General features: G+C 50.1%; 1 protein-coding gene across 3 annotated transcripts in view; it reads left to right on the top strand.

The window, feature by feature from the left end:
* The window catches only part of qsox1 (quiescin Q6 sulfhydryl oxidase 1), a 275,366-nt gene that overhangs the window by 183,307 nt on the left and 67,214 nt on the right, over positions 1-24,845 (top strand). For all 3 annotated transcript variants that reach the window (XM_085982257.1, XM_085982256.1, XM_085982258.1), the window contains exon 8: positions 3,916-4,045. In XM_085982257.1, coding sequence (XP_085838383.1) covers positions 3,916-4,045 — 130 coding nt within the window. The remainder of the gene's footprint in view (positions 1-3,915; positions 4,046-24,845) is intronic.

A 24,845-nucleotide genomic window follows, 5' to 3' on the forward strand; every position in this document is an offset into this window, starting at 1 on the left:
GGTGGATGAGGCCCTGGATAAGCTGGTGAACCAAGGGGTTCTCTTGCCAGTGAAGAACTCCCATTGGGCCACCCCTATCGTGCCCATTGCAAAGAAGGATGGGGGCCTGCGAATCTGTGGAGATTACAGATGTACGGTTAATACTGCTGTGTTACCAGATGTGTATCCCTTACCAACAGTTACAGAGCTGTTTTCAACACTGGCTGGAGGCACTCTGTTCACCAAGCTGGATCTCAAGCAAGCATACCAGCAACTTGTCCTGGATGAAGAGTCAGCCGAGCTGTTGACAATCAACACCCAGAGAGGACTTTTCCGAGCCACAAGGCTGCAGTTTGGGGTGTCTACGGCTGTGGCAATCTTTCAGAGGTTCATGGACACCCTGTTGGCTGGTGTTCCGGGAGTTCAGCCTTACTTGGATGATATACTGATTACAGGCAAGACACAGGAAGCCCATGATGAGCGGCTGCAGGAAGTACTATGCCGGCTGGCTGAGGTAGGACTACGCCTTCAGAAGGAGAAATGTGTGTTCGCTGCCAATGGGGTGGAGTTCTTGGGATTCCAAGTGGACAAAGACAGTGTGCATCCAACTACGGAGAAGGTGGAGGCTATCAGGAGCGCTCCCACCCCCAAGAACAAGACCGGACTGCAGGCATTCCTCGGACTGTTAAACTTCTACAGTTGTTTTCTCAAGGGCAAAGCCACAATCTTAGAGCCACTGCACAGGCTGTTAGACCAAGCAACAGTGTGGAACTGGACCTCAGCTGATGAAACAGCCTACAGACAGGCAAAGGAACTGCTACAAGCAGATAAGGTTCTGGCACACTATGATGAAAACAAGCCATTGGTGTTGGTGTGTGATGCCTCACCATACGGGCTGGGAGCTCTGTTGGATCACGTAGAGCCAGATGGCCGGGAAGCGCCTATCAGTTTTGCCTCAAGAACACTCTCAACAACAGAACGTATTTATACCCAGATTGACAAGGAGGCCCTAGCCATCATATTTGGGGTAAAGAAGTTCAGCCAGTACCTGTTAGGGAGACAGTTCGTCATCTACACAGACCACAAGCCACTCTTGGGGCTCCTGCATTACTCCAAGCCCATGCCCCAGATCATATCACCGCGTATGCTTCGGTGGAGTCTGATGTTGGAGGCCTACAGTTATGAACTTTGCTATAGGCCTGGGAAGATGCTGGCTAATGCTGATGCTCCGAGTCGCTTGCCTTTGAACCGGCCGATGGCTGAGACGCCACCACCCCTGGAGGTGCTGCTACTGGAGGAGGTTCCGGAGGCCCCACTTCATGCCCAGCGGATTGGCAGCCTCACACAGAAAGATCCAGTCTTATCACGGGTGCTACGCTGGCTGCTGCATGGCTGGCCCTCCGAGGTCCAGGAGGAGCATTTCAAGCCCTTCGTTCAGAGGTGCCATGAAATGTCTGCACACAAGAACTGCGTGCTCTGGGGAAGCCGTGTGGAGGTTCCTGCCGCCGCATGAGAGGAGGTGCTGAAAATGCTGCATGACTCACACCCTGGGGTTGTGCACATGAAGGCGGTGGCGAGAAGCTACGTCTGGTGGCCGGGGTTGGACCGAGACGTGGAGGAGGTGGTAAAGAGCTGTGAGACATGTCAGCTGACTCGCCATAGCCCATCCAAGGCTCCCCTTCACCCCTGGGAGTGGACCACTCGTAAATGGTCAAGACTCCACATTGACTTTGCAGGGCCATTTCAGGGGAAGGTCTTTGGATAGTGGTGGATTCTCATTCGAAATGGCTGGAGGTGGTTATCATGAGCTCCATGACATCCAGTGCAGTGATCAACGCGTTGCGTTTGCTGTTTGCCACACATGGGGTCCCCGACGTGCTGGTTTCGGACAATGGAGCAGCCTTCACGTCAGCGGAGTTCAAGGCTTTTGCAGGCAGAAATTGGATCCGCCACGTGACCACAGCGCCCTATCACCCCTCCTCTAACGGGCAGGCAGAGAGGATGGTACAAACCACAAAAGAGGCACTGGTGAGGATATCGGTGGGGGACTAGCAAACCAGATTGGCCAGGTTCCTGTTATCACAGCATACCACACCAAACTCAGCAACGGGGTAGAGTCCTGCCGAGATGCTGATGGGTCGCCGGCTGGCGACTGCACTGGACCGGCTACACCCGGACTACAGGGATGAGATGCACACAAAGCAAGAAGAGCTGGCTAAGAAGCACCAGGGCACCGCCAGGCAGTTCGAGCCGTCAGAGACTGTGTTTGCCCGTTGCTATGCAGGAGGAGACAAATGGATGCCTGCCGTGGTGGAGCAGGCCACGGGTCCCCTGTCGTACAGCATCCGTACACCTGATGGCCAGCTACACAGACGCCACGTAGACCAGCTACGGGGTCGTACTCCGGTGAGAGTAACAGAGACGTCACAGGCTAGGCCATTGTCTCCGCCACCTCTGCCAGGCAGTGACGGCCTGCTTCCTGCAACAACGACAGAAGCCACATCGACAGAAGGTGTCATGGAGTCATCAGCCACGGAGGAAGGTTTTCCCACGGCTAGCAGTGGCACCCCGATTATGCCTGTCCAGCGGCGCACAAGTCGGGTTAGATTCTGTCCCAGACGCCTGGAGGACTAAGGGGTTTTATCTGGGGGAAAGGAGTGTTGTGTTTTGAGTTTTGCTTCAATTAAGTTTGTCCCAGTTCCCGGGTGTTACCTGAAGGGGATGCTGGGGGGCTCGGTTTTACTTTGTCTGCATGGCAGAACCCGAAACTGAAAGTGAAAGACAATGTGCTGTAATGTCCACTCATTTACTCAGTAAATAGTAAAAGGTACATTCCATCTCCTCTATTCATTACTGTTCGGTCAAGATGCAATACATGTCTCAGTGTCGAGGTGTGGCTGTATTCCTGTCTCAGTGTCCTGGTGTCAATGTATCCCTGCCTCAGTGTCGAGGTGTCAATGTATTCCTGTCTCAGTGTCGAGGTGTGGCTGTATCCCTGTCTCAGTGTTGAGGTGTGGCTGTATCCCTGTCTCAGTGTCGTGGTGTGGTTGTATCCCTGTCTCAGTGTCGAGATGTCACTGTATCCCTGTCTCAGTGTCGAGGGGGTCACTCTATCCCTGTCTCAGTGTCGAGGTGTCGCTGTATTCCTGTCTCAGTGTCCTGGTGTCAATGTATCCCTGTCTCAGTGTTGAGGTGTCAATGTATCCCTGTCTCAGTGTCGAGGTGTGGCTGTATCCCTGTCTTAGTGTCGTGGTGTGGTTGTATCCCTGTCTCGGTGTCGAGGTGTGGCTGTATCCCTGTCTCAGTGTTGAGGTGTCAATGTATCCCTGTCTCAGTGTCGAGGTGTGGCTGTATCCCTGTCTCAGTGTTGAGGTGTGGTTGTATCCCTGTCTCAGTGTCGTGGTGTGGTTGTATCCCTGTCTCAGTGTCGAGGTGTGGCTGTATCCCTGTCTCAGTGTCGAGGTGTGGCTGTATCCCTGTCTCAGTGTTGAGGGGTCACTGTATCCCTGTCTCAGTGTCGAGGTGTCGCTGTATTCTTGTCTCATTGTCGAGGTGTCAATGTATCCCTGTCTCAGTGTCGATGGGTCACTGTATCCCTGTCTCAGTTTCGAGGTGTCACTGTATCCCTGTCTCAGTGTCGAGGTGTCGCTGTATCCCTGTCTCCGTGTCGAGGTGTCACTGTATCCCTGTCTCAGTGTCGAGGTGTGGCTGTAGCCCTGTCTCAGTGTCGAGGTGTCACTGTATCCCTGTCTCAGTGTCGAGTTGTCACTGTATCCATGTCTGTGTCGAGGTGTGGCTGTAGCCCTGTCTCAGTGTCGAGGTGTCACTGTATCCCTGTCTCAGTGTCGAGTTGTCACTGTATCCCTGTCTGTGTCGAGGTGTGGCTGTATCCCTGTCTCAGTGTAACTGAATTTTTGCCGTTGATCCTGTTTACAGTTCCAAAGTGTACATGAGTGATCTGGAATCCGCACTTTACTACTCCCTCAAGGTGGAGGTGGGAACGCATGAGGAGCTGTTGGGAGAGACCCTCTCTGCTCTGAATCACTTCATCGCTGTGCTCACAAAGGTTAGTTGGGCAGTTTGTTTGGTCATGATTCACAGGGATATGAACCACATCAAATTCAATAGTACTTCTGAACAAAACAATAAATAGGTCATGTAAACCACCGAATGCTCGTTTAAGGGACATCTTATAAACTGGATCTAATCTAATCTTTTTAAAATTCTTCACATTGCTTCCTTTTCTCTGTTTGCCACTTTTGTGAGTGTCCCATTTTGTGGTGAATACATTCCATTTTTCGTCTTAGGATAAAGAGTTCCTGACGGGGAGGAATTTGAATACCATTTTCATCATAGTGGGATTTTATAAGGCAGTGGCACTTTTTAAAGGAATTGTTTTGAGCAGAGTAAGGGTTTCTCTGTGTAACTGTGTGGAATTCCTGTATATTCAGCAGGGTAAGGATTACTCACTGTATAACAACTGGGAGTTCCTCAGAAGAGAAGAGCTAATATTGAGTAAGACTGACTGAGCTTTATACTGCATCTTTCGGTTCAAGAGCAGACTTGATTGTGAGCAATTTTCCCCCAAACTTGGTGTCAAGATAACACTGGTACTTTTCACACTATTTATATTGGGCCAAAATTTGCGCCCCTATGGGTGTGTACGAGGTGTGTACATGCCCATGAGGGCTGTGCAAGTTTCAGGTTTAGGCATGTAAAGTAGAACTTATTTTCTTGACAGGTCCTCCGCATCCCCGGGAAATGGGCATTTGTGGACGGAGAGTTGGGCTATTTGCCCAGCGTAAGAGTTTTAAAAAAAAATCAAAATAATTTTTTTATCAATCATTTACACATTTAAAAACTTGTGAAATAAGGTAAGTTTATTTTTAGCCCCTTTAAAACAATTAAATTTTGTGATAAATCCTGAAAGTGGAACAAGGAACTCAAGAGGCTAGATGTTAGAATTAACACGATGTGATGAAATATTCCACTCACCACTGCCTGTGACTGAGATCGGTTTCAGTGTCAATTCCCTTCCCCCAGACCTCATTGTATTGTGTACTGGAATGTGCTGTATTGTATACTGGAATGTGCTGGAATGTGCTGTGTGTAGGGCTCCGCCCATACCTGGCCCCGTTTGTAAGCTAGTTCAGTCTGGCCTCCGTCTCCAGAAGGAAGACATCTCTCTCTCTTACGTGTTACGTTCTAAGTTAATAAAAGCCTTGTTTTTGTTCTGCTAACTTCGAGTCTCGGAATTATTGAGGCACATCAATTTTATTAACTTATTTTTCAACACTATGGATCAACTCCTGAAACCCGAACGTTTGGATTTGGATCAACATGCTCCGGACGCATCAGCACGCTTCGGACACTGGTTTGAGTGTATGGAATTCTTCCTGGACAATTCCGCAGCTGTCAAAGACGCTACGGACGCTGCGAGGATGAGACTCGGAATTCTGCGGAATTGGGTAAGCCACCGGGTTTACCCCCTCATCCAAGACGCCGAGACGTACCTGGCCGCCTGCAACATCTTAAAGGCGCATTACCAGCAGCCTACGAATGAGGTGTATGCTAGGCACCTGCTCGCTACCCGCGCACAGCGACCTGGGGAATCGGTGGAGGAGTTCCTAAGCACCCTGAAAATGCTTGGCAAAGACTGCAAGTGCCGAGATGTAAAAGCCGCAGTGTACACTGACGAGCTTGTTCACGATGCCTTCATCACAGGCCTCAGCTCCACTTACATCCGGCAAAGACTGCTGGAAAAAACGGGGTTGGACCTGAAACAGGCTGCGGACACCGCGCGATCCCTGGATGTGGCCCAGAGAAACTCGGACGCCTACTCTTCAGCCCGCGCCGTCCACGCCGCCACGTGTGCACCGAAGGCGCCGCCATCTTGGAAGGCATCTTCCCCGCCCGACAGCCCGACACCGGCTGGGCCCCGCTCTCCCCCCAGAAGCCCTACGACAGCCGCGACGCGTCAGGGACCCAACTGCTACTTCTGCGGGCAGCCAAAGCACACCAGAAACCTGTGCCCGGCGAAAGGCACCACCTGCTTTAAGTGCGGTAAGAAGGGGCACTTAGGGAAGGTGTGCAGAGGGAACCCCGCCGGAAAACCAACCGCCGGAAAACCCGCCACCGCCGCGTGTGCGCCGTGGGAGCGGCCATCTTGGACGCCATCTTGCCCGACCTCGTGGGGTCCGCCATCTTGTGAGCAGACAGCGTGGACGCCATCTTGTATCGATCAGGGCCCTACAGTGGCATCGGTCACAGTGGACCAGACCAGGCCGCACCCGCTATCCAGATCAATGGTGGACATCGAGGTAAACGGGTGCCGGGTTAAATGCTTAATTGACAGTGGAAGCACGGAGAGCTTTATCCACCCAGAACTGGCACAACAACTCTCCCTAAAGGTGGTCCCTTCTCAGGGTACCATCTCTATGGCTGATAAAACCCAGACATCGACCATTCTGGGTTACTGCACGGTACAATTGTGCGTTAACGGAACTGTATATGATAATTTTAAAGTATTAATCATGAAGAATCTATGTGCGAGCGTGATCTTGGGCCTGGATTTCCAGTGCAACCACCAAAGCATCACGCTCAAGTACGGTGGGTCCCAGCCGCCCCTCACAGTGTGCGGTCTGGCTACCCTGAAGGTAAAGCCGCCTTCGCTATTCGCGAACCTTACCCCTAACTGCCGGCCAATAGCGACCAAAAGCAGGAGGTACAGCTGGGAGGACAGGCGGTTTATCGCGACCGAGGTAGACAGGCTCCTGAAAGAGCGCATCATTGAACGCAGCAACAGCCCGTGGCGCGCCCAAGTGGTAGTGGTAAGGGGTAACGAGAAGAAACGGATGGTGATCGACTATAGTCAAACGATCAACAGGTACACCCTACTAGACGCCTACCCGCTACCCCGCATATCAGAAATGGTGAGCCAAATCGCCCAATACCGGGTGTTCTCCACCATCGACCTCAAGTCAGCGTACCACCAGCTCCCTATCAGACCAGAGGATCGCCCGTACACCGCCTTCGAGGCGAACGGACGCCTCTACCAATTCCTCAGAGTCCCCTTTGGGGTGACGAATGGGGTCTCGGTCTTCCAGAGGGAGATGGACCGCATGGTCGATGACCACCACTTGCAGGCAACCTTCCCCTACCTCGACAACGTCACCATCTGCGGTCACAACCAGCAGGATCACGACTCGAACCTCGAGAGGTTCCTGAAAACCGCACAAAAACTCAACCTCACCTACAACGAGGACAAGTGCGTTTACAACACCACGCGCCTCTGCATACTAGGCAGCGTGGTGGAGAATGGGGAAATCGGACCAGACCCCGACCGATTGCGCCCCCTACGGGAGCTGCCCCTGCCCAACACTCCCAAAGCCCTGAAAAGGTGCCTGGGGTTATTTTCTTATTATTCCCAATGGGTCCCCAACTACACCGACAAAGCCCGCCCCCTCTTGAAAGCATCCTCTTTCCCGCTCTCTGCTGAGGCCCACGCCGCCTTCAAAAGCATTAAGCAGGATATTGAGCGGGCCACGCTACAGGCAGTGGACGAGAACACTCCATTTCAAGTGGAAAGTGATGCGTCTGACTTCGCCTTGGCGGCCACCCTCAACCAGGCGGGGCGGCCCGTAGCTTTCTTCTCGAGGAACCTCCAAGGGCCCGAGATCAGACACTCCTCCGTAGAAAAGGAGGCCCAAGGCATCGTGGAGGCAGTGCGCCACTGGCGCCACTACCTAGCCGGCAAACGCTTCACCCTACTTACCGACCAGCGGTCGGTAGCGTTTATGTTCAATAATAAACAGAGGGGGAAGATTAAAAATGATAAGATTCTTAGGTGGCGGATCGAGCTCTCCACCTTCGAGTACGACATAATTTACCGGCCAGGGGCCCTTAACGAATCCCCTGACGCCCTCTCACGAGGGATGTGTGCCAGCGCCACTGGGGATCGGCTACAGACCCTCCACAACGACCTCTGCCACCCAGGGGTCACGCAGCTGTTCCACTTCATAAAGTCCCGTAACTTACCCTACTCGATTGTGGAAGTTCGGTCCCTGACCAGGAACTGCCGCACTTGCGCTGAGTGCAAGCCTCGGTTCTACCGCCCAGATAGAGCCCACTTAATCAAAGCTACACGGCCCTTTGAGCGGCTCAGCTTAGATTTCAAGGGCCCCCTCCCATCCGTCGACCGCAATGTTTACTTCCTGAACATTGTGGACGAATACTCCCGGTTCCCATTCGCCTTCCCCTGCCCAGACATGACCAGCGCCACGGTCATTAAATGCCTCAACAGCCTGTTCTGCCTGTTCGGTATGCCGAGCTACATCCATACGGATAGGGGGGCGTCCTTCATGAGTGAAGAGCTACGCCAGTACATGCTGTCCAGGGGGATCGCCACGAGCCGTACCACCAGCTACAACCCCCGGGGTAACGGCCAAGTGGAGCGAGAGAACGGGGCAGTATGGAAAGCAGTCACTCTAGCTCTAAGGACCAAGGGCCTCCCTATCTCCCGCTGGCAGGAAGTCCTCTCGGATGTGCTCCATTCGATACGGTCGCTATTGTGTACGGCCACTAATACCACGCCTCATGAACGAATGTTTGTCTTTCCCCGGAAATCCACCTCAGGCATATCCATGCCGTCATGGCTCTCCACCCCAGGTCCGGTACTCGTGCGAAGGCATGTGAGGGGCCACAAGACGGACCCTCTCGTGGAGCCAGTACACCTACTCCACGCCAACCCCCAATACGCATATGTCCGGCACGCCGACGGAAGGGAGGACACCGTGTCCATAAAAGATGTCGCCCCAGCCGGCATCGACAACAATCACGGCAATAGCGGCAACGACGATCACAGCAACTCTTACCCACCCACTACTCTTTCATCACCCCCAGAAGAACACCGACCAACGGCACCCCCACCAACTACCCCTTCAACAACCCTGGCGGCACCCCCGGCAGAGACCCAGGAGGCTACCGGGGACACCCAGCCGACACCCGCGGCACCGCAACAGCCACGTCGGTCGCAGAGGACTATCAAACCCCCAAACAGACTAAATCTATAGAAGGGGTGAATGTGATGAAATATTCCATTCACCACTGCCTGTGACTGAGATCGGTTTCAGTGTCATTTCCCTTCCCCCAGACCTCATTGTATTGTGTACTGGAATGTGCTGTATTGTATACTGGAATGTGCTGTGTGTAGGGCTCCGCCCATACCTGGCCCCGTTTGTAAGCTAGTTCAGTCTGGCCTCAGTCTCCAGAAGGAAGACATCTCTCTCTCTTACGTGTTACGTTCTAAGTTAATAAAAGCCTTGTTTTTGTTCTGCTAACTTCGAGTCTCGGAATTATTGAGGCACATCACACGAGTACTTTATTAACAACTGGGAAACACATTTACAGACAGCCTGCATCAGCATCCTGGCATTCCACCTTGTGCTGACCTTGACAGGAAGCAAACCTCTGACCTTAACAGGAAGCAAACCTCTGACCTTAACCGGAAGCAAACCTCTGACCTTAGCAGCAGCATTGGCTACAGCACCACCTGGTGGATAACCCTAATCATAACATCCCAGATTACTATATCCCTCCTCCCTTAAGATTTCAGTATGAATTTCTTAACAAACAACCATTCCTGAGGGTCAATAAGGAGCCTCTATTCATCATGTTCCATACTTGACGAATCTAACAGTTCAGTATCAATCTCTCTGGTGGCTTGCGAGCCCTTTGTGAACGTCTAACAGTAAGTCCCTGCTGGTTTGTGGTGAAGCCACCAGCTGCTCCTGAGCAGTGCTCAGAGTATCTGACTCTGCAACGATGGTTTCCTCTTGATGAATAGGTTCCTGTGGAATTGTCTCAGTCCCTGGTGGTGGCACCACAGATGCCCTTGGATAACTGGGGGCAACCCTGTCTTCAGTCATTGCATCTGGAACCTTCATTTCAATTTCCCCTTGCCTGGGAAGTATCTGATCTACATGTCTGCGTACGACCCTACCATCTCCCAACATGACCTTGTATGATACTGGACCTGTCATTGAGTCTATGAAGCCAGGAATCCACTTTGGTCCATAACTGAAATTCCTGGTAAGGACCGCATCTCCTTCTCCAAAACTTCAGCTCTTTGTTCTTTTGTCATGGTTCTCTTTTTGTTTGTTTTGTCTGTTTTCCATTTTCCCTTTTAGGTCTGGGTGGACAAGGTCAAGAGTGGAGCGTAGTCTATGACCTAATAACATCCCAGCAGGAGAGAGTCCTGTGGTGGATTGAGGTGTTATTCTGTAGCTGAACAGAACCCGTGACACTTGGCTGCTAAACTCCCTTCTGCACTTTTTTTCATCATCTCTTAAATGTTTGTACGGCTCTCTCCGCAAGTCCATTTGAAGACGGATGATATGGAGCCGAGGTCACCTGCACTATGCCATTTTTTCTCAAGAACTCTTTTGTCTCTGTACTCACAAAACAAGTGGCATTGTCACTCACCACGATCTCCGGTAGCCCTTGAATACTGAAGCTCTGACGCAGGCAGTCTATAGTAGTAGTGGCGGAAGCAGAATTTACAGGATAAACATCCATCCATTTGGAATGTGCATCAATGATTATGAAGAACATCTTCCCCATGAATGGACCCGCATAATCTAAGTGCAATCTTCTCCATGGTTTATCCGGCTACTCCCAGGGGTGCAGAGGAGCCGCTGCTGGTGCCTTCCGGTGTTCCTGACAAGTGCTGCATGTCTTGACTAGATTTTCTATCTCCTCATCTAGCTTTGGCCACCACAAGTAACTCCTAGCCAAGGCTTTCATACGCGAGACCCCAGGATGACACTGATGTAGTTGCTCTAGGATAGACTGTCGTGCTGGCTGTGGAATAATCACTCGTGCTCCCCACAACACGCAACCATCCTGCACACTCAGCTCTGTTTTCCTGACACTGTAGGGTGTGAAGTCAGACCCTTCCAGATGCTGTGGCCATCCCCTCACCACATATTCTCAAACTCTAGACAGTACTGGATCTTTACCTGTCCATGTTCTTACTTGCTCTGCAGTCACAAGTGCTGTGTCAGTGTCCTCCAACATCAAAACTCTGTCCTCTGGAGCTGCACGGATAGGTGTGCCTGGCAGTGGAAGATGGCTCAAGGCATCTGCATTCCCATGGTACTTGCCTGCCTTGTAGACGATGACATACTCATATGCCCTCAATGTCACTGCCCACCTCTGGATCCGGGGTGATACCATCTGTGGAACTGCTTTCATTTCGTTGAAAAGAGAGAGAAGAGGTTTATGATCGGTGCATATGGTGAACTTCCTGCCATATATATACTTGTGGAACCTCTGTAACCCAAACATTACTGCTAACCCCTCTTTATCTAACTGGGAATAGTTTTTTTCCGCTGGTGTTAGAGTTCGGGACATAAACCCTATTGGTCTTTCAGTTCCATCTTCCATGCAGTGTGAAAGAACTGCCCCCACCCCGTAAGGTGAAGCATCACAAGAGAGAATGATGTCTTTCTCTGCATTGTAGTGAACCAGCACATCCGACGACAGCATCAGTTTCTTGGACTGTTCAAATGAAACCCCCTGCTCCTCTCCCCACTGCCACTGTGTCTCCTTGCGCAGTAGTTTGTGAAGAGGTGCTAACACAGTTGACAAGTTTGGTAAAAACCTGTTATAATAGTTCAGCAGTCCCAGGTAAGCTTTTAACTCAGCCACATTTGTAGGAGCAGGGGTATCCTGCAGTGCTTGTACCTTCTGTCCACTCTGTGTCCCAGGAACACTGCCTCATTCCCCAGGAAAGTGCACTTACTCCTCTTGAGCCGGAACCCTACCCTCTCCAATCTCTGTAGTACCTCTCTCAGAGTGCTCAGATGCTCCTGGTCGGTTCTTCCCGTCACCAGAATGTCATCCAGATAGATGGAAACATGTGGAATCCCTTGCAGTACACCTTCGATTGTCCTCTGGAAGATAGCTGGACTAGATGAGGCACCAAACGGTAAGCGGTTATATGTAAACAAGCCCTTATGTGTATTTATGGTGACATGCTTCTTACATTCGTCAGCCAGTGTAATCTGCAAGTAGGCATGACTCATATCCAACTTTGTGAATTTCTTTCCTCCAGCCAGGTTTGCAAAGAGATCCTCTGTTTTGGGAATAGGATACTGCTCTAGTTTGGACACCCGATTGACTGTCAATTTATAGTCTCCACAGAGTCTTACCGAATTGCCTGGTTTTAAAACAGGTACTATGGGAGCTGCCCATTCCGAACATTTCACTGGCTCCAGTATGTTCTCTCTCAATAGACGGTCAAGCTCAGCCTCTACCTTTGGCTTCATGGCATAAGGCACAGGTCGTTGTTTAAAAAACCTTGGCGGTGCCTCGTTGTCTACATTAATTTTAGCTGGGGGGCCATTAAATGTGCCAAGTTCCTCCTTGAACACATTCTCATGTTCACTCAACACTTCTTGCAAAGTCAACTGTTTGCCCGCATCTATTTGATGTACTGCTCCCCAGTCTAATTTAAGTTCTTTTATCCAGCCCCAACCTAACATGTTTGGTCCCGTACCCGATACTATAACTACAGGTAGCTGTTCCACTGTGTCCCTGTGTTGCACAGTTACCTTAGCTGTACCTAATGTCGCTACTCATTCACCTGTATATGTTTTAAGGTGCAGGGAGCAAGGCTTTAACTCTGGAACTTTTGCACGGTTCCACAATTTTGAGTACTCTGCCTTGTTCATAATGGTCACGCCGCACCCTGTATCCACTTCAAAGTTCACCTTAGAGTCATTTACTGTCAGTTGCAATGTGATAGGAGCCACTTTTGGAATGTTCTCTAACATGCTATACATTATGAACATGTCCTCTTCTTCCTCAGCTTCCCCGCTGATGTGGTGTGCTCCATGTTTTTTTCACTTCTCTCCCTTGGTTTTACTGTCCTTCCCCTTTTGGTTTGGATTCCTCCACAGGTGATTTCACCTGCAAGCTCGTTTTATGTGTCCTTGTTTCCCACACGTGTAGCACTTTTCCTCCAGAAACCGGCATTCACTCGCCAGGTGATCGCCCTTGCATCTATAAATTGCCTTCACATGCTCACGTTGTGGTTTCTGACGCATGTTCAACTTGTGCACAACAACCTGACCTGCAACTTGCGTGCGTAGCATTAGCCCTGTCTGAACCCTGTATTTCTTTTACATCTCGGTTCACTGTCTCTATGGCTTGAGCAAGTTCCAATGCTTTTTCATAAGTAAGCCCAGTCTCGGATAATAATCTACGCTGCATTCGGTCGTCCATAATTCCGCAAACTAGCCTATCTTGCAGCATTTCCTTCAGGTTGTTCCCATAATTGCAATCTTGTGCTAATTTACGCAACACCGCTACATAGTCCATTACGCTCTCTTCCTCTTTCCTGTTCCTTGAATTAAACTTGAGCCGCTGTACAATCTCACTAGGCTTAGGGTTGAAATGTTCTTTTAGCAAAGCCACTAATTCAACAAATGATTTGTCTCCAGGCTTTTCAGGACTGAGCAGATTCTTCTTCAAACTGTAGGTTTGGCTTCCCACTGAACTAAGCAGGATGGCTTTCCTTTTTCCAGCATCATTTATTTCATTTGCTTCAAAAAAATAACCCAACACTTCACAGTATTCCTCCCAGGTTTGTGCTTGACTATCAAAAGCAGAAACCATTCCTACCGTGGCAGCCATGCTCTCTTCCAGCTGGTACCTAACCTTAGCTCGTGATTTTGTTGTTTCAACATCCCGGCAGACTTTTCTTCTTTATGCAGGGTCCTTTAGTTGCCTCGTCGCCAAATGTGATAAATCCAGAAAGTGGAACAAGGAACTCAAGAGGCTAGATGTTAGAATTAACACGAGTACTTTATTAACAACTGGGAAACACATTTACAGACAGCCTGCATCAGCATCCTGGCATTCCACCTTGTGCTGACCTTGACAGGAAGCAAACCTCTGACCTTAACAGGAAGCAAACCTCTGACCTTAGCAGCAGCATTGGCTACAGCACCACCTGGTGGATAACCTTAATCATTAACATCCCAGATTACTATAAATTTATTTTTCAAAAAAATGAATTTTTGTTTTAAATATTTAATTCAATGGCATTTTAATTCATTTTAAATATGTAATTTTTTAAAATTTATTTTACGTGTAGATGCATTTTTTGGGGTATTCCCATTCATGATTACGGGGTTTCCGTACATACGGAATCCCCATTAGCATGAATGGGCATCCCCCTTCTGTCATTGGTTGGGCTGGCCCACATGATCCCAGGGGTGCTTGTGAACCTCCTGTACCCCTGGGGTACATGGGCCTCTACCTGTGGGTACCCGGAGAGCCCCAGAACCGCGAGTCCCCGTACCTCCTGGACCACTAGGTACGTGGGCATTTTATTTGCAGATCGGAGGCATTTCCCCGTGGGTAGCCTCTGACTGCAAATTCAGGGCCATTGAATCAATATTATAAAATGATAAAATACCATTACTTGTTTGTCACATCAAACTTCTTGTGTCACATTTTGTTGTCACACTTTTTGATTTATTTAAGTTTCATTTTCTCAAAACAACAATAAATCAATAATTAGAAGCTAGTAAATGTACAAATCAAAATTAAGCAAATTGTATCAAATCAAACATGAGCAGCAACCCAAATCTACCAATAAAGCAAAGCGAAACCTCAAGCAATAGAATTGGTCAAAATACTTTTGGCGGAAAACCTGTCCACCATTTCCATTTCTTGCCCCTCCACTTGCTGACAATGAGCTCTAAGTTTTCTAACAGAATAAAAACATCAACCAAGTTGCACCTTTCTAATTAAATGTACTTCTACCATTGTCCTGGTGTCTCTGAGCGCCTTCACGAGTCGGTGCAAATGGAATTGTGGCTTTGCTCCTGCCGTGAAATGATTTCTACGTTTTTGTTTTTCCCCAAGTGATTTGAAAACAAGCTGAGTCATAGATTCATAGAAGAACAAAGTTTAAAAACTTTTTTTGAAGTAAAGTTGCGGATTTAAATGATCAAATGTTTAATGTTTACTAGAGCCTGCAGTTTATAACCTCTGTGCGCTTGCAGTATTGTGGAGAAGCCTGGCACCATGCCACATAGCTGCTTTTTTTTGTTGTCTAAAAGCCTTATAGAAAGGTAAAGCATGAACTTTCGAACTTTAGCTGAGGAAAATTCTAGAAACATTTTCAGTGACAACCAAACTGACCACGGAGAGTGTGGTAAACCACTGTTATAGTTATCACTGTATATTGTTCTCACTGTTCTCACTGTCACATCACTACACGAGGTCGCCTCTTGTCGCACTGTTATACCTGGGCTGACCACCTCCGACTCCGCCCATTACCTGCCCAGGTATAAAGGTAGCTGACTGGCTAGTATTCCTCCCTGTTGGATCGGATCACCCACGAGGGTGGGCTCTGTTATTTAGCTAATAAAAACCTTCAGTTACGTTCTTAACTCGTCGCCTTTTATTGGACTAATTGATAGGCATATCAATTTTATTAGCTAAATTTTAAAGATGTCTGATAATGAACAGCAACAGCAAGGAGCTCACCCAGCAGCACAGCAACAGCAGCCTCCAGACAACGGGCCACACCAGCCGGCTTGGCTGCAAGCCTTGAAACCACCATACCTGGATCTAAACCCACAGGCACCAAACGCAGCCCTCAACTTCAAACACTGGCTGGACTGCTTCGAATCCTACCTGGAAGAATCCGGCGCCCCGCAGAGATCCAAACTAAGACTTCTGAACGCCCAAGCGAGCCCGAGAGTATACGCACTCATACAGGACACGACTACGTACGAGGCCGCTATCAACCTACTGAAACAGCAGTACCGCAGCCCGGTAAATTACATGTACACCAGGCACCTCCTAAGATCCCGCCCGCAACAGCCAGGAGAGTCTGTAGCTGAATTTTTACGGGCGCTAAGAGCACTCGGCAGGAACTGTGACTTTAAAGCGGTGACGGCTGTTGAAAATACGGAAGATAATATCCGCGATGCCTTTGTGAAAGGCCTACGGTCCGACTACTCACGGCAAAGACTGCTTGAAGCTAAAGACCTCGACCTGGACAAAGCTGAAGCCCTCGCTCTCTCCCTGGAGGTGGCCCATCAGGACCAGGAGGCGTTTTCCAGGTACTGCTCGCGACCCTGGGACTCGGGCCCGACCCCTACCGCAATACCCTTCGCAGCGCCGCCCCCGGGACCTACCTCAGCGTCGGCGTCCCGGACCCGACCGGGCCCGCCACCCCCGGTACCGGCTCCGACATCGGGCACCCGCGATCGGGCCGCCGGCTGCTTCTTTTGCGGCCAGGAGAAGCACCCGAGGTCGCGCTGCCCAGCCAGGAACTCTACCTGCACAACCTGCAGGAAGAAAGGCCACTTCTCTAAGGCCTGCAGGAGCGGATCTTCAGAGGCCAGCAGTGCCTCATGCGAACTGTGGGGGCGGCCATCTTCTTTCACGGCAACTGAGGCCAGTATCCCCACACGTGAGTCATGGGGGCGGCCATCTTTGATCAAGGCAACCGACCCCAATAGTGCCTCATGTGAGTTATGGGGGCAGCCATCTTCTCCGCCATTTTGTCCTACCTCGTGGGAGACGCCATTTTACACACCACGCCCGACTGCCACCGGGCCCCCGGACCCGACGACCGCCTCGCCCGCAGACGACAACGACTCGCTTACCTACACGCTAGCCTCCGTCACTCTGGATCAAGCCCGCCCACACCACCTGTCCAAGTCGATGATGGACATCAAAGTAAACGGCCACGCCACGACCTGCCTGTTCGACAGCGGAAGCACGGAGAGCTTCATCCACCCAGACACGGTGAGCCACTACTCCCTCCCTGTCCTGCCAACGCGCAACCGAATCTCGATGGCATCGAGGTCCCACGCCACGGACATTAGCGGCTACTGTGCTGTGACCTTGTCGGTTAAGGGTACAGAGTATAAAAACTTTAAACTCCTCGTCCTCCCCCAGCTCTGCGCTGCCGTCCTACTAGGGCTGGACTTCCAATCCCACCTCCAAAGTGTAACCCTAGCATACGGTGGACCCCTCCCCCCACTCACAGTCGACAACCAGCGAAGGTTAAACCGCCCACCGCGTAACACCTGCAGCCTATCCACCCTCAAGGTGCCGCCACCTTCCCTGTTCGCTAACCTCACCCCCGACTGCAAACCCGTCGCTACCAAGAGCAGGCGGTACAGCGCTGGGGACAGAGCTTTCATTAGCTCTGAGGTGCAGCGTCTCCTGAAGGAGGGCATCATCGAGGGGAGCAACAGCCCCTGGCGTGCCCAGGTCGTGGTCGTTAAGACCGGCGATAAAAATCGCCTGGTCATCGACTACAGCCAGACCATAAACAGATACACCCAGCTGGACGCATACCCCCTTCCCCGCATATCTGACATGGTCAATCAGATTGCACAATACCGCGTATTCTCGACCATCGACCTTAAGTCGGCCTACCACCAACTCCCTATCCACCCCGAGGACCGCCAGTACACCGCCTTCGAGGCGAATGGGCGCCTATACCACTTCCTTAGGGTCCCCTTCGGTGTCACCAACGGGGTCTCGGTCTTCCAAAGGGAGATGGACCGGATGGTTGACCAGAACGGACTGCAGGCCACATTCCCCTACCTAGATAACGTCACCATCTGCGGCCGCGACCGGCAGGACCACGACGTGAATCTGGAGAAATTCCTCCGTACGGCCCAACGGCTGAACCTCACCTACAATAAGGAGAAATGCGTGTTTAACACAGCGCGCCTTGCCATCCTTGGCTGTGTAGTAGAGAACGGAGTCATCGGCCCCGACCCCGAAAGAATGCGCCCCCTCATGGAGCTACCCCTCCCCCACTGTCCAAAAGCACTTAGGAGAACCCTGGGGCTTTTCGCCTACTATGCCCAATGGGTACCCAATTATGCGGACAAAGCCAGACCCCTCCTGAAAACCACATCCTTCCCCCTCACGGAAGAGGCGTGCGCGGCCTTCTCCCTCATTAAGGGAGACATAGCCAAGGCCACAATGCACGCAGTGGATGAGTCAATCCCCTTCCAAGTGGAGAGCGATGCATCCGACTTCGCCCTAGCCGCTACCCTTAACCAGGAGGGTAGGCCGGTAGCCTTCTTCTCAAGGACCCTACAGGGCCCCGAGACCCGACACTCGTCGGTCGAGAAGGAAGCCCAGGCAATTGTGGAGGCAGTACGGCGCTGGAGGCACTACTTGGCAGGCAAACGATTTACCCTCCTCACCGACCAACGCTCGGTTGCCTTCATGTTTAATAACAAGCTGAGGGGCAAGATCAAGAACGACAAAATCTTGAGGTGGAGAATCGAGCTTTCCACCTATGATTATGAGATCTTGTACCGGCCCGGTAAACTGAACGACCCCCCTGATGCTCTTTCACGCATTACATGCGCCAGCGCGCAAAGTGATAGACTTCAGACCCTCCACAATGACCTCTGCCACCCCGGAGTCACCAGACTCTACCATTTCATTAAGGCCCGCAACCTGCCATACTCCATCGAGGAGGTCAGGACCATGACCAGGAACTGCCAGATCTGTGCTGAGTGCAAACCGCACTTCTATAAGCCGGACAGAGCAAGCCTGATCAAGGCCACCCGCCCCTTCGAGCGTCTGAGCATCGACTTCAAGGGGCCCCTACCGTCATCCGACCGTAATGTGTACTTCCTCAACATCGTTGATGAGTACTCCCGTTTCCCCTTTGCCTTCCCCTGCCCAGACATGACCAGTAACACGGTCATTAAATGCCTGAACAAACTCTTCGCCTTGTTCGGGTTCCCGAACTATATACATAGTGACCGGGGCGCCTCCTTCATGAGCGAGGAACTCCGTCAGTTCCTATTGGAGAGGGGTATTGCAGCAAGCAGGACCACCAGCTACAACCCCCGAGGGAACGGCCAGGTGGAAAGAGAGAACGCGACGGTATGGAAGGCCACCCTCTTAGCCTTAAAGTCTAAGGGCCTCCCAACCTCCCGCTGGCAAGAGGTCCTCCCGATTGCGCTGCACTCCATCCGGTCACTACTTTGCACTGCCATTAACACCACCCCCCATGCCCGAATGTTTGTCTTCCCCAGGAAGTCGACTACGGGAACCACCCTACCAACCTGGCTGACCTCTCCGGGACCCGTCTTGCTGCGAAAGCACGTGAGGGCCCATAAAACGGACCCCCTGGTCGAGAAGGTGAACCTCCTGCACGCCAACCCCCAGTACGCCTATGTGGCTTACCCAGACGGACGGGAGGACACTGTCTCCTTACGAGACCTCGCACCCTCACCCCCCCCCCCCCAACCCCCCGAGTCCAGCCGAGGTAGACGGCATGCCGGAACCCCACGAGCCTTTGCCGACTACGCAGACACCAGCTTTAACACCGGATAATGTAACACCGCCGCTGCGACGATCGGAGAGGCTAACGAAGCCTCCGGACAGACTGACATACCAGAGCTGGTAATACACTTCACCCCGCCGGACTCTAATCTAAACAAGGGGTGAATGTGGTAAACCACTGTTATAGTTATCACTGTATATTGTTCTCACTGTTCTCACTGTCACATCACTACACGAGGTCGCCTCTTGTCGCACTGTTATACCTGGGCTGACCACCTCCGACTCCGCCCATTACCTGCCCAGGTATAAAGGTAGCTGACTGGCTAGTATTCCTCCCTGTTGGATCGGATCACCCACGAGGGTGGGCTCTGTTATTTAGCTAATAAAAACCTTCAGTTACGTTCTTAACTCGTCGCCTTTTATTGGACTAATTGATAGGCATATCAGAGAGCTTGTGTTTTTTTGTTGTAATCCCCAACCCTGTCCAAGTCATTGAAAATGGCTGACAGAATAAAGACAATAAACTATTTTTTGGGCTTGAAGACTATTTTTGTACAAAAGTATGAAAACAGAATAAAGCATTAACCTTTGAACATTTTACGAGGTAACCTTTGTTTGTTTATCCAGTTTTATGTTAGTTAAAGCAGTCATGTGTTTGTTCCAGAGGAAGGACCTGCTTTTATTGTGAGAACGAACTTGGAAACAATTATTGTTCTTTATACACCTGCAAGGAAAAAGGAATTTGCATGCACATTCTGGATGCCCCAAAGCACTTCACAGCCAATGATGTCATTGTTGTTTTGTAGGTAAAGCTGTAGAGGTCAAAGGAGACAATCATTAATAATTTTCCAGAATTCTATTGAATAGTTTAACTGTACAGGAAATCCACTTCTTTATAAAACAGCATGTCCACCCTCTTCCAATGAGCAGTGCCACGGGAGGCCCAGTGATACCTTTCTTTATTTGCAGCACCGTGATGGAGTTTGTTGGTAGGATCTTCCGCATGTTTCATGGGTGATCACTCTTGCAACTGGGACTGTTAAATCATTGCTTTCCATCCTGCCTGTTTCTCCCCCTTCCACATTTCACTGCAGTGTATTATCAATCACTGGGCTATGAAATGATTCCCACCGCCTATGAACTGAGGGGGTGAGTGTCATATTCCTCTTCGATAGAGACGACCTGAGGCAGCCAGTGATTTTGGTACATGGGACCTCATCATCACATGATCACACATGACTCGTAACAGCCGCTGCCCTCCATGGTGTGGTTCAGGCAGGAGTGGGATGCCGCGAGATAATTAATCTTTTCAGAAACTAACCTGCATCCCCACTTTTTGTACTCTTTTTTTTTGCCACCATTTTGTACTCACTTTCTTCACCACCATTTTGTAGTCACTTTCTTTACCACAAGGGTGGTGAACTCCTCTGCAGACCACTTTTCAATATAACTTGCTATTCCAGGACATGCCATGCTCTTGCTCTGTAGCAATAGCATTGCATGACGAAGCTTCAGCAATGAATACAGGCAGCTCAACAACATACAAGAGAGTCTCCGAGTGGCAGCAATTGAGTCTTGGGGAGAGACATTGGAGGGGGATGATGGCTCGCGAAACAGCATCTGAGCCACTAAATTAATTAAGACCTTGTAATCCACTCCCACCCAACCTGACTCCTCCCTTCATAGAATCTTATAGCGCAGAAGGAGGCCATTTGGCCCATCATGAACTTGTGGTCAAGAGTTAATACAAATGACATGTTGCCTGATTTTGCATAGGCTTCAGCAGACCAGCTACAATGCATGCAGTCAGCCTCACTACAAGACGGTTTTGGGTTTGCGCCAATAGCTAGCTCTGCAGTAGAGCTCCAGTGTAAGGCAGGACAGGCTGAGTTCTGGGTTGGTGGTGTGAGACTAGCTTCCAGGAGCAAATGAAATTCCATCCTGTGTGTCTGAAACACCAACCTTTGAGTTGGTAAAAGTTTGGTAGGAGACAGCAGTTAATTAGAGCTCCAGCTGCAGACACTGTCCAGTCGGGTCCCCATTCTGTGGTTGAAGTTCAGTGGCTGTTACATCCAGGGAAGCTGGTTCTTCCGACTCTGGGTGACCCGGAGGTTAGGTTCGACGTTGACCCACATACACGACCTTTGCAGCTGGGCAGCTCTCCGTACTGGCAGGAGGCTGTTGGGAACCCCGGCAGCTCTGATAATGGTTCCCCCCCCCCACGCCCATAAGCTGCCATCTCCGACCCCACCCCCCGCCCACCCCCCCAAGCTGGTATGTCGAATCGAGCCATTTATCGAGACTTGACCAGCAAGTGGTCACTGAATTGATGCCTTGAGCTTTTCAGCCGCTGTCCGCAGGGTCATTAGTCACACACAAAGGACGTTAGCTGAGATGAATGGGTTTTGTCTGCTGGCAAAGTGAAGGGTTTAAAAACAAGGGAAAAACATCCAGAAGGAAAAAAAAGAGGAATCCAGCTCTTCAGGGAGGTCAGTCTGATCCCGGAAAACAAATCTTTCCAGCCCACAGATGAAAGCTTTTCGATTCGACAACAAATAGAAGAGGAAATGGCGCATTTTTCATTTGACACTTTAAAAGTTAATGGGGGAAAAATTCAGTATCGCCCCATTTGGGGCGCCATTACCGGCTGTGCGCAAAGTTTAGCGCCTGGCGCTAATTATCGCCTCCGACGGCAAACTTGGCTTTTATCGCCCCTGGAGGTGATTGGAGCGCTAAATCAGGTGCTTCACACCTGTCTTAAGGCGCAAAGGCCGAGGAGCGAGGTTCTACCTCAGAGCACTGGCGAAGCTCATGTGATGTCAGTCAGCAATGGAACACAGACACACTGGCGCCGGCCAGTTCTTAAAGGGGAGTTCTGACGAAAGGTCATCGACCTGAAACGTTAACTCTGCTTCTCTCTTCACAGATGCTGCTTGACCTGCTGAGTTTCTCCAGCATTTTCTGTTTTTATCTTAAAGAGGAGGGTTGATTTTGCTCTCCATCCACATCCTACTCATTGCAGCCTTGAATCTCGGCCTGGAGAGACCTGTACATCAAATCTGCTGGAAAGAACAATGGAGAGACCCAGGGAAAGAGCTCAGAGTGCAGCCCCCACAGTCTCTTCTAAATCGATACAAGGAAGGGCAAATCAAAATGAACCTGCAAAGTGCTGCTCAGTACCCAAAACTCCTTCACACAGTGTTGAATCACTCCAGAAGTCTCTCTCTCTCTCTCTCTCAGAATGCGTGGTGCAAAAATGTCACCAACAAAAAAAGGCAGGAAGCAGTCGCCTTTAAATAGCGCTCCCCCAGTCCCTTCCTGACTGCAAAATGCTCCCCTCAACCTGTCGTTGCTAGCGGCAGGTGGTAAGGCAGGGGGCACCACTCAATATCCGGTCCAGGGTGCTACCGGGGCATTGCACACTCGACTAACGTCACGATCTGCCGGCGCAGGAGATCATGGCGGTAGTGTTTAGCGCCACCGCAAAATGTCTAGTTAATTTCACGAGTGGCGCAAACATCGCCGCGCCCGAACGCTAGTTGCTTTGCACCCCATTAGCGCCCTCTTAAGGCGCTAACTAACTGAATTTTTCCCCCAATATTTTGGCTTGTCTTGTCACAAAAAAGGAGTGTTTAAAGAACTGAAAAAATTACAGAAACAACAAAGAGCATGGTTGCTGATGGCCCATTTAAAACAGAATATGTCACCAAAACCTGAAGAACTGAATACCTTGCAAGCATCACTTCTCTCACCTCTAGCCTCCTGCACTTTCTGCCTAGCAATAATCTTCCCTTGTAAGCTGTCTAGTCTTTTTCTATTTCATCGGCAACAGCAACTTGCATTAGTATACAACGCCTTTAACATAGTAAAATGCGCCAAGGTGCTTCACAGGAGTGTTATCAAACAAAATTTGACACCAAGCCACATAAGGAGATATTAGGACAGGGCAACGAGGTAGGTTTAAAGGAGTGTCTTAAAGGAGGAAAGAGAGCTAGAGAGGCGGAGAGGTTTAGGGAGGGAATTCCAAAGCATTGGGCCTAGGCAGCTGAAGGCACGGCTACCAATGGAGGGGCGAAGACACAATGAAGCCTGCCTCGTTTGCAGCATACGTTCAGGTGGAACAAACATACGTTCAGGTGGAACAAACACAAGTCCTGTCCTCTCTTCAAAGTTCTCCATTGCAGTCACAAGAACTACCACTGCACTTACTTACCAGTTTATTGCCCCTGCTTCAGTTTTACTGACTGAACACACACTAAGTGACATTGAAGCGGACGGTGAACTGATGTAGCCACAGTTAGTGCTGAGACTGCGAATGAACGTTTTGAGGGACAACACTCATTTGTGTTGGGCCTGCGATGTAGCCGCAAATCTCCAGCCACTCAGCCTCGCCTCTCTGATGTGCGTCTCAGCTGTCTACAGTGTAGGGAAGCGTTTGTTGTTTAACTGCTTACTGTATGTTCATCAACAGACCCTTTGCCATTTCAAACATCAGATCAGTGCATCAGGGTGAGAGACTCGGCAGCATTTAATGTTTTCAACCACTCTGTTCTATGAGAACTTAGCATTAAAATAGGTTTACAACACCATGAAAGGTTGACCAGCTTTCCCATTCAATGCAATGAAAGAATTGTTCTAACAAACACTTTCGACGTCCCACAGCATGTTCTTTGCAACTGTGCTGATATGGTCATTGCTGCTCTTTGATTTTCCTCTCTCGTTCCTCCGAAGCTGCAGTTGTCCTACATATTGTCCTCCATGTATCATTCTCACTGCTGAAATCAAGACTTGTTGAACCACTTCCTGCTCAGTCTTCCCTTCCTCCCACTACAGGATTTTAAAGGCCAAGTTTGGCTTCATCGAACCACTGTACTTGATTTTATTTCTTCAGGGTGTCCTGCACAGTAGACATTGCCCTTTCACTGATGTTACTCAGTAAAAAATCGAGACTGAGTAATTCCGCTCCCAATTGCAATCGTAGTAAATTTGTATTCAACAGATTACTATTGAGTCATCCCTCTGTACCAGAAGTTGAGAAGAATACATCAATATTTTATGTCTGTAATCAACATTTGCTCAGTCAAGATTGTTGCAAACACAGGATACATCAATCGTTCCATGTCTTTGTGTGAAGTCCCTTTCCACTGTCTCCAGTCGATTCTTGATTGATCCTGAGCTGAGCTTTAAGCTCATATCCTACCGAGAGCACTTACTTTCACCTCCACATCATTACCTGCCTGTGCCCATACCACACTGCTGCTCAAACTCTTATCCATGCTTTCATTACCTCCCGACTTGGCTGCTCAAATGTCCTCCTTTTCAGTCTCCTAACTCTCATACATGGTTTCTCCTTTATGAAGCACCTTGGGATGCTCATTGCATTAAAGGCACTGTGTAAGTGCAAGTTATTAGTCCAACAGCACAAACAACAGGTGCCATTACGCAGCTTTACTGCTAACGGCCGGTACTGGGGAGCACATTGGGGACTTTCTAACCTGCCACTTTTGAAA

This window comes from Somniosus microcephalus, chromosome 3 (genome assembly GCF_052327205.1).
Source record: "Somniosus microcephalus isolate GS21.2 chromosome 3, FLI_Smic_1.0, whole genome shotgun sequence".
Taxonomy (NCBI): domain Eukaryota; kingdom Metazoa; phylum Chordata; class Chondrichthyes; order Squaliformes; family Somniosidae; genus Somniosus; species Somniosus microcephalus.